Here is a 10118-nt window from a genome sequence, read left to right as displayed (position 1 = left end):
TATAAGAGACAGTACCACAAAACTCCTAGAAGAAAAGGTAGAGAAACATCTTAAAGATCTAGTGATAGGCGTAGTTTCCTAGACCATACACCCAAAGCACAAACAATGAAAGAAAAACTAGATGAATGGAACCTCCTCAAAATTGAATACTTCTGTTCTACAAGGAATGTTGTCAAAAAAGGTGAAAGGGCAGCTGACTCAATGGGAGAAAATATTTGGAAACCACACATCTATTAAGGGTTATATGCAAAGAAATCCTACAACTCAACAATAAAAAAATACAAATAACCCAATTAAAAATGGGCAAAAAACATGAATAGACATTTTTCCAATGAAGAAATACAAATGGCTAAAAAGCACATGAGAAGATGATCATCTTCACTAGCTATTAGGGAAATGCATATCAATATCACAACAAGATATTTCACACCTATTAGAATGGGTACTATTAAACGAAGAGGAAATTACAAGTGTTGGAGAGAATGTGGAGAAATAGGGACACTTATTCACTGCTGGCAGGAATGTAAAATGGTACAGCTGCTGTGGAAGATGGTTTGCCGGTTCCTCAGAAACCTAAGTATAGAGTTGCCCTATGATCCAGCAATCCTGCTACTCGGTATATACCCAGAAGACCTGAAAACAGGGACGTGAACAGATATTTGCACACCAATGTTCATAGTGGCATTATTCACAACTGCAGAAAGATAGAAAAACCCAAGTGTTCATCAACTAAGGAATGGATAAACAAAATTTGGTACATACATACAATGGAATTCAGCAGAAAGAAGGAATGAAGTCATGAAGCATATGACAACATGGATGAAACTTGCAGACATTATGTTGAATGAAATAAGTCAGACACAAAAGGACAAATATTGTATGATTTCACTAATATGAACTAATTATTATATGTAAACTCATAGACCTAAAATCTAGGAATGTAAGTTACCAGGAAATAGAATGAGATGAGAGAATGGGGAGCGGTTGCTTAATATGTACAGAATATTTAACCACATTGAATTTAAATGAGTAGGAATGGATACAGGTGATGGTAGCATATTATTGTGAGTATAATTAACAGTGCTGAATTGTGCGTGAATGTGGTTGAAAGGGGAAGTTTCGAGTCATATATATCACCAGAAAGAAAGCCAGAGGTTAAAACATAGGAAGGTATAACACAGTGAATCCTGTGGTGGACGATGACTGTGATTAACAGCAAAAATATATATAAAAAAAAATTTCCTCCGTGAACTAGAACAATGTATGGCACTATTACAAGAAGTAAATGCTAGAGTGGTATACGGGGAAAAAATGCATCTATTGCAAACTATGGACTATAGTTAACCATAATATCTTAATATTCTTTCATCAACAGTAACAAGTGTACCACACCAATGCTAGGGATGGGGGCAGATAAGTTTGGGATGTTTTGGGTTTTCCCTCTTTTTTTTTTTTTATTTCCTGGAATAATGAAAATGTTCTAAAATTCATTGTGGTGATGAATGCACATTGATGTGATGATACTGTGAGCACTGACTGTACACTTTGGATGGACTGTATGGTGTGTGAATATATCTCAATAAAATTGCATTAAAAAAAAAGAAAAAATGGTAGGATCTAGAAGAACCCTGGCTGACACCTCCTCCATCCCCTCATCAGCCCAGCCTGGAGCCAGCCCACGTTTCCAGGGTGGGTCCCTAGCCCTGGTTCCAGAGGCAGCAAGAGTAACCCTTGTTAAAACACCAGGAGCATGGATATCTAGCCCAATCTCTGGCGGCAGCCTGAGGGACTAAACCAGGATACTCATTGCAGGCTTGGCATCCCAGAACATGCTTGTGTGTGAGGGTGGCAGCTCACAGAGCTCTCTTCCAGCACACCATGGGAAAGCAGTCATGTCCTGTTTGCCTGGGACAAGAGCTTGCTGGCTGGAAGACATACACTGCAATACCTGGGTCTGTGAGGAAATTATTTCCTGGGGAACAGGGGATATTCCTATCCATGTAAATGGGGGAATCCCTAGAGCCACATACACATGCCCAAGACAAGACACATTTGTAGAAAGGATCAGGGCATCCCCTACACTTTGCCCTGGAGCTTTTCTCTAAACTCATTGTATGCATCCACTCTGAAAGAGAGCAGGCATATACATCAACTGGCAAAGACAAAGAAACTTTTTTTAAGCTCTTAGAATGAAACAACTGCTCAAATAAACTCACCTAAATCGTACCTTGACTGACACTTTATTTTAACGTTAGTGATAGAGTTCTACTGTTCCTTTTACAGTGTCCCCAGGGGTAACAGCTTACACAACTACAGTACGATATCATAACCAGGATACGGACTTTGATGCAGTGAAGGTACAGGCCAAGTCCATCATGAGGGTCCCTCAAGCTGCCCTTTCATGGGGGCCTCGAAGCCGCCTTCCCCCAGCTAACATTTAACGTGGAAACGATTTATCCTGGTGGTAACACGCCTACTCAACAAAGAGCAGGGCCAGGCACTGGGGAGCGAAAAAGCAGACGGACCAGAAGCGCCCCAGTTGCGAACTCATCTGAAAGAGGACCGTCGGAGGAACGGCTGCGGCCCGGACACTTCCAATGCACACGCCACGACCGCCCAATCGTCGCCCGACAGCCGAGCCGCTTCCGCCGAGCCGGAAGTAAGCGCCGCTCCGTCCAAGATGGCGGACCTCCACCGCCAGCTCCAGGAGTACTTGGCGCAGACGAAAGCGGGCGGGTCGGCGGCCGCGGTGCCGCTGCTCGCCGCGGAGCAGGCGGAGGACTCGGGGCCCGCGGAGCCGGGGCTGGGCCGCGCGGGCCTGCGCTGGGCGTGGGCGCGAGGCCCCGCGGAGCCGAAACCGGCGGCGGGCCCGGCGTGCGTGCCGAGCGTGCCGCGCGCGCAGCGTTTGGCGGCGGGCGGCGTGTGCCTACTGCTGGCCGCGGTCTGCTTCGGCCTGGCCGCGCTCTACGCGCCTGTGCTGCTGCTGCGTGCCCGCAAGTTCGCGCTGCTCTGGTCGCTGGGCTCGGCGCTGGCGCTGGCCGGCGGCGCGCTGCTGCGGGGCGGCGCGGCGTGTGGACGGCTGCTGCGCTGCGAGGAGGCACCGTCGCGGCACGCGCTGCTCTACGTGGCCGCGCTGGGCGCCACGCTGTATGCGGCGCTCGGGCTGCACAGCACGCTGCTCACGGTGCTCGGGGCCTGCGCGCAGGTGGGCACGCTGCTGGCCGCGCTGTTCGGCCTGCTGCCGTGGGGCGGTGTCTCGGCGCTGCGCCTCGCCCTCGGGCGCCTGGGCCCGCGCGCCGGCCTAGCCAAGGTGTTGCCCGTGTGAGCGCCGCAGGGACGCGGACAAACCATCCCCGAGGGCCCCCAACTGAGCACCGCAGCCCGTGTGACCGCCGCAGGGACTCGGGACTGCTCCCGCGACGCACCCCAGTGACATCCATGGACCGCACAGGAAAAGGCCCTTCTTGACTGGCGACGAAATCTGCAGACTGGAGCGGCTTTTAAGTACTGAAGCCTGTGCATTGTCGGAAGCTCCTCAGTGGCTTTGCGCTCTAAAAATACGGGACTTTGTCATTGCGTTGGTGATGGTGGCTGTAAGTCATCCACTACAGGAACCTTGGTCATAGGACGGGTTCGGAAAAGAATGGCTCTTCGGTTTAAACGAGCACTTTCTGTAGTTTTTCTGTCGTCGCTTTAAAAATCCAGTGGTAGAGTGTAGTAGTTCAACTACAAGTCTCATCCCCTTCCTTTTTTGTGTGCTATACTTCGAAATTATTTCCTTGTTCGTCATTATGAATGGGTTGATAAAGTTATAAAAAGCACTTTGATATTAAAGACTGAACTTAGCTGCTGGATTTTAAAAAAGTACTTATTTTAGTTTCAGATGGTTTATCTCTGTTTTTTGCCAATTACAAAAATTGTCTTTGTGGTGCCTTACAACCTTAAAGGGAAATTAGTTCTTTATTAGACGACTTAAAAGTGATGAACTGAAGGGGAAATGTTCTGGCCCCAGAAGCCTGGTGTCTAGTGACTGCCTGTAAGCGGCGGCTTCCTGGAACCTTCTCTGCTGGAGCTAGTCTGGGAAGGCCTCGGCAGGAATTGGGACCTCTCTACTTCCATCTCCTATTCGATGGAATCGTGGATTTCTGAAAGTTCTAATTGTCATTCCTAACTTGATGAGCTTTTTGAACTGTAGATGCCGGTTCCTAGACTGGCATCAAATTATGCAGTGTATGTAGGATGCTTTTCATATCTTACTGCCAGATGTCCTTGTTTTAGGTTCAAGACTTACCGTTGTGAAAATAGTTTATTGCAAGAAAGTCTGGGCCTGATATTCTGATGAGTCGAGAAGACGTTGATACCTGTTTTATCAGTAGCTGTGTGTTAACTAGTAAGTAAAATGTATTTAGAGTTTTAAAATTCCCTGTGGATGGTTCTCAATCTTGACTGTACATCAGAATCACTTGAGCCACACCCTTAGATATATTAAATCAGAACTCGGGCCAGGACCTAGGAAGCAGGATTTTTCTAAAGCTCGGCAAGTAGTTCCATGTTCAGCCTAGGTTGAGAACTACTTTTCTGTGCATTTGTTTGCACAACTGGAAAATAACTGATGTTTTCTGAGGCTGGATTACAAAATGCTTTAACAAGATGTGTGACCCACATCCACACTGCAGGCTTACAAGCTGCCCCTGTATTTCTCCAGAATGCTGCCTCATTCCCCTATCTGTAAATAGCATTACCTACCTCGAGGGGAACAACCAAGAGGGTGCTGTAAGAGTAAATACACTCTTTCATGATCTGTGTTTTTCTGGAATTGGAAAAACTTGTGACACTGGCTGCTCTATTAAAGCTAACATATTCAGTATGTGAGCTGTGAAGAAGGAGCTCTTTTCAGTTTGCTGGTTACATTTCTGTTCTGGTGATTTCTCTAGAGTGGCCATGTTTGCATGGCTGAAGATTTTACCATGTTTAACACGTTTTAGTATTGATGCTATTATATTTTTTAAGTCAAAGTTGCAAAGATTATTTTCTTAGCATTTCCTAAAAAATTCAAACATTGTTTGAAAATCTAGTTTCTATAAAATTCAAAGCACAATTTTATGTATTTTGACATAGCTATTTTAAAATGCCATATATACCCTAATTAATTAATATATAATGTAGCAATTCATTTTTCTCTAAATGAATTTGTTCTCAAAATGTGATCTGGTTTTCTACTTCCTAAGGTACTGTTTTTAAAGCCTAAAATGTTAATATAATAAAGTCCTAAATTTACGATGACTAAAAAATTCTTACCACATGAGTCTTAAGAAAAGGAGCCTAATTTAGATAGGGGTTTGTTCTCTGGATCCCTTCTTAGCTTCTGAAAATTTGACTACAAGGGCAAATAATATCCAAAACCTAAAGCCACCTGGAGCCTCTTAAAGGTGGGTTAGGGTAGAATGCTGACAGATAAGGTGTTTTTAATTTCAAAAATGATTATTCATTTGGAGTCTTCAGGTTCTAACATCCCAAAAAGCAGTGTGTCTGGTCACCATTTTCTCAGTACTATTTTTTGTATCAGTAGAGAACTAGTTAAGAGGTTTTTTTATTCCCCAACCATTCCAGTATCCCTTTTCTAAGCCACCATTGAGACTTAACAGCACTGCTAAATCTGCCAATGCCAAACTGAAGTTGGCGAGGTAATGAAATGTGAGGTTGGCCATGGTACTGCTGTCTTTTAAGAAAGCTTTCGGGTCAGTATGGAAAGGAGCATGGGGTTCTTCAGTCTGAACTTTTGGCTTCCAATCCAAACTGGGCCAGGTATCATCTTTATTTAAAACTGAAAGAATCTGTCATGGACAAGACTTTGGTTTAACTGTCAGTCAGATTTGTCCTCTGCCTTAAACACTGGTATTTCCACATAGCTACTACACTATAAAGAAGAGAAGGTTTCCCTAATTGTTTTAGGAAGTATTTTGGTTCATTCCTTTTCAATGCAAGTAATGTGTGAAATGATTCATGCTCCTCCAAAGGCTATGTGTAGTGAATTTCTGACACATCAAGTTCCTCTCCCCAGCAGAAACAAGGCAGTTCAAGTCAAAAAATGTGATCACTGGGAGAGCCCCTACTTGATAGCCAGAAGATGTAAGTTTTCTCAGGGCCTGGTTTTCATCTGCCAGAGCATGTCCAGGGCTTTGAACCTACAATAAACTACTTCAGAGTGGTTTCAAATGTTTCTCATTCTTTGATTTAAAAAAAAAAAATTGTGATACAATGGCCATATGAGGATTTGTTTAAAAACAAAGCTCACAAATGAAAGTTGAGATGACTTAGCAGCTGGCTCAAGTGTGCTAATGTGTATCGGCACTAATGTACGCCACTCAGCAGGCTGGGTTCAGTGGGCACTTGGGGTTTCCTTAAAGCAAGCATGTCACAACTAGATGTTTTCCGTTAATTCTTGCGTAAATCACATTCTGTATTCATACAAAAACAACTTAACGTTTTTTCTCTGACAAACTGTACATATAGAAACAAATTTCCAACTGGACATGAAATTAAATTTGTGGAGGTGCTCCATGTCTCTGACACTGAAAAAAGATTCCAGCTTTTACCTTCACAAAACAACGCGGGGTTAGAGCAATGAGAGTGGACAGAACAAAACAAAGCCAGCTGCTAATGCAGCCAGCAGCAGTCTCTCCATCTTGAAGACCTCCTTGGGGGCTCCTGGGATTCGGCTGCTGCAAAAGAGTCCAGAGCTACAGTGTGCAAGCTTCCTTTTGTTTCTCTTGGAAAGTCTTGGAAAGTTCTTAAATACTGTCCAGAGAGGCCTGGGGTGCCCAGCCCCACCTTCTACCGACCCCTCCCACCACCCCTTGAAGCTCCTCGCCTGGGTGGGCCAGAGTTCATGTTGCTCCCTCTACCCCAGTTACTGCCACTCCTGCCCCCTCGAGAAGGGGTACCACTGCCTGGAGGACCCCCAAAAGGTTCATCTCTGTGGTATCCGTCATGATGATCCCCATCCAAGGAGCTGGAACGCCCAGACTTCGGCACTCTCTGGGAAGGTCCTGGGCCCCCTCGGCCTGAAATGACAGATTGATTTCACATGTGACTGTTGTGGTACATAACACTGTTTATCAATACCTCCTGGGAAAACTGACTGGTGACAAGAGGCCACTTCTGGGTCTTTCTCTGAAGGACATTAATTAGCTACGGCATGCAGAGCACTGTGAGGTGTGCCTCAGAAACGAGCTGACTGCGTTGGCCTGAGGGAGTCTTTGTCCTCTGCAGTCCCCACCTCCCACCCCCTGTCAGTCCATCCAGGCATGTGGCCATGCTTCTCAGCTCCAACCAGGCCATGTTCCTAAAGCTGTGGTTTGGAGATGATGGGAAGCCAAAGGGGAAACTGAGCCCTGGGTGGGAGTCACGGTCTGCAAAGTCCCACTGCTGAGGTTAGGGAAGCTAGCCCAAGGAATCATCACAGCTTCCTTTCTTACAAAGCACAGCTCAGGCCACCTGCAGGTACATGGGCCACAAAGCCGTCAGCTAATACATCATCATCCCAACAGCTACGCATCCTCAGCCAGGGACCTTCAAAGGTTCTAAGTGCCTGTGGACATCCAAGATCACACCATACCGACCAGCAACAAAATGTGTAACTAGGCAGAGAATTCTATTGTCTACACAGGAGATAGCTTCTGAAGGCTTTGCTCTTAAAAGAACCAAGCAGCTGTCAAGAACAAGAACGAACTCTCTAGTGGAGAGAACATAAGCACTAAGCAGTTTAGCGGTGGGGGCTGAAGCACAAGCTGGGGCACATAGGCCATCTACATTTCTCTAGGACCCTCTAGACTACACCACATATGCAACCACCTAGCCTAATCTGAGCCCAGTGCTGCAGTTAATTCGCATTTGGTGGCTACTATTCCTGGCTAAAAGTTAGTGTCACCTGTAAAATAAAGATCACAGGTTTCAAGTTGTAGAAAAAGCCCACTGCCCTGAGGAGCACACCCTCCAGCCCACAGACTTCAGGCATGAGCAGAGTTCCTCCCAGCCCTATGCCCAGCCCAGGCAGCACAGAACCTGGGAGAGGACAACTTGCCTCTGTGTTGGCCTGGAGCTGTACAGGCCCCAGATCTCATCTTTTCTGATCATAAAATTGTTCCCATAATCTAAATGCTTCATAGTTTGTTTCCATACATAGTACTATTACTTCCAGAGGCTTCATAATCAAACATTAATAATCTAATGTGTGAAATTTCCCTCTAAAGCTTTAAAGATATTTCTAGAAGTACCTCACAGATTGAGGAAATGGGGTAGTTCTATCAGTCAGGGTTCTGACAGAGAAACAGAACAAAGAGGGTATCTATATTCATACATTATACACACACTGGGGTGGTTTGGAGGTATATGTACTCTGGAAAAACATGTTCTTAAACTTCATCCTTCCTGTTGGTGTGAACCCATTGTTAGTAGGACCTTTTGTTGAGGCCACTTTAGTTATGGTATGGTTCAGGACGGGTCTTTACAAGCATAATGAAACTCAGATGGGGAGAAAGAAAGCCATGGGAAGCAAGAAGCTGAAGTTCAATGGAACCACGAAGAGAAGGGCGAGGCCAGGAGAGGCCGCCATGTACACTGCCATGTGGCAGAGGAGCCCGGAACCAAGGATCGCTGGCAGCCAGCCCCAGAATGCTTTGGGGAGAAAGCACTGCCTTGACGATGCCTTGATTTGGACTTTTCCCAGCCTCAAAACCATGAGCTAATACATTCCCATTGTTTACACCAACCCTTTGCATGGTATTTGCTTGAGCAGCCAAGGAAACTCAAACACCCTCCCACTGAGGACTGCCCAAGGGCCCAGAGCAGCCGTCAGTGGGTACAGCAGGGGCCTCAGAGGAAGTAAGCCCAGCAGAGAGTAGTGAGGCACTGACCAAGAGCTCAGGTGGACCATGTGAAGGAACTGGGAATTCCTGGGGCCACTGGAGGAGACCTGTGTAGGAGCTCAGCTCTTGCAGCCAGCCTCATGAGAGCTCCGCCCAGCTGGGAAGGAACACAAACTCCCTGCACTGGTCCTACCTCTGGGGTACATGCCTCCCGCCCAGCCTCAGCCCTGGGAGGGCAGAAAGGGGAAAGGAAGCTGGCCAGCTTATTAGGGGACAGGTGGAACAGGCACCTAGGGGATGGGGTGCCTGGGGACGAGGCTGCCTGTGGCCCCTGCAGCCTTGCTGCCAGGGCTCTGGCAACCGCAGCTTCTGGAATCAGAACCACTGGCCTCCGCTTACCTTTGCCTCCCCGGTCCTCAGTAGGCCCCCCAGGGGCTTCCATTTCTCTGTGCTCAGAGGTCCCTGGCCCATCATGCCAGGGGCGCTTTCGAGGAGGCAGTGAGGCCATGTCCATGCCCTGGAGGGAGGAGGAACGTTCCCTGCTGGCTGGGGAGTGACCGTCGTGAGGTGGGTGATCAGGGCGTGGAGCGTCACGGAAATGTTCATGACCAGGCCCTGAAGGAAGACACACAGACCTTTGCTGAGGTCAGGCAAGGGACACTCTCAACAAAGTACAGCATGACCAAAAGCAGATGGCAATCGTACTGTCAGGAGTAAGTAGGAATTGGAGAACCAACACTCATTCATGTAAGAAGTATCTGTCAAATACCCATACAGGCCGGCCCTGAAGTTAACAAGTCACATCATGAATGCATCATAAAAAGGCCAGGATTAGAAATCAGTGTCCCTTCCAAAATAGAAGGCAGATGGTAAGCTGAGAGTCTGGAGAAGTGGCTCTCAACATTTTTGAAAGGCTTTTACATTCTGAAAACCTAAGGGCTCTAAAGCAATTTTGTTTATAAGGGCTGTATCTACTAATATTCACAGTATTAGCAATTAAAATTGAGAAATTTTAAATTCAATCAATTACATTTTTCAAAACCAAAACAATTCACAGATTGGCACTGTTTTATAGTTAGACAAATCTCCTCTATGTCTGGCTTAACTGAAGCCAGGTTCTCCTCCCTGCTTCTGTGTTCCTTCTACTGCACTAAGATGTATTGCTTGAAGTAGATGATGAAAGCCCTGCCCCATGTGGAGAAGCAAGGTGGACCCCTGGAGGGCCACTGGGTCCCCAGGGGCCCTCGGACA

General features: G+C 46.6%; 2 protein-coding genes across 2 annotated transcripts in view; one reads left to right on the top strand and one right to left on the bottom strand.

The window, feature by feature from the left end:
- Nucleotides 1-2600: 2600 nt before the first annotated feature.
- On the top strand, nucleotides 2601-3464 carry SFT2D3 (SFT2 domain containing 3). Its single transcript, XM_037850097.1, has one exon. It carries the CDS (start codon nucleotides 2681-2683, stop codon nucleotides 3323-3325), a length of 645 nt encoding a protein of 214 aa, XP_037706025.1. The 5' UTR covers nucleotides 2601-2680; the 3' UTR covers nucleotides 3326-3464.
- A 2964-nt stretch (nucleotides 3465-6428) lies between these two features.
- The window catches only part of WDR33 (WD repeat domain 33), a 63310-nt gene continuing 59620 nt past the window's right edge, over nucleotides 6429-10118 (bottom strand). The window contains 2 exon segments of the mRNA XM_037850096.1: nucleotides 6429-7064; nucleotides 9267-9482. Of these exon segments, the coding sequence (XP_037706024.1) occupies nucleotides 6835-7064; nucleotides 9267-9482 (446 nt within the window). The 3' untranslated portion in view covers nucleotides 6429-6834.

The sequence above is a fragment of the Choloepus didactylus genome, chromosome 9, assembly GCF_015220235.1.
Source record: "Choloepus didactylus isolate mChoDid1 chromosome 9, mChoDid1.pri, whole genome shotgun sequence".
Classification (NCBI taxonomy): Eukaryota; Metazoa; Chordata; class Mammalia; order Pilosa; family Megalonychidae; genus Choloepus; species Choloepus didactylus.
Note: the sequence above shows the minus strand (reverse complement) of the source record. Positions and strands in the feature narration are given on the sequence as shown.

Bases quoted from the DNA above. Each gene is read 5' to 3' on its own strand.
- SFT2D3 (XM_037850097.1), top strand. From the start codon at position 2,681: ATGGCGGACCTCCACCGCCAGCTCCAGGAGTACTTGGCGCAGACGAAA.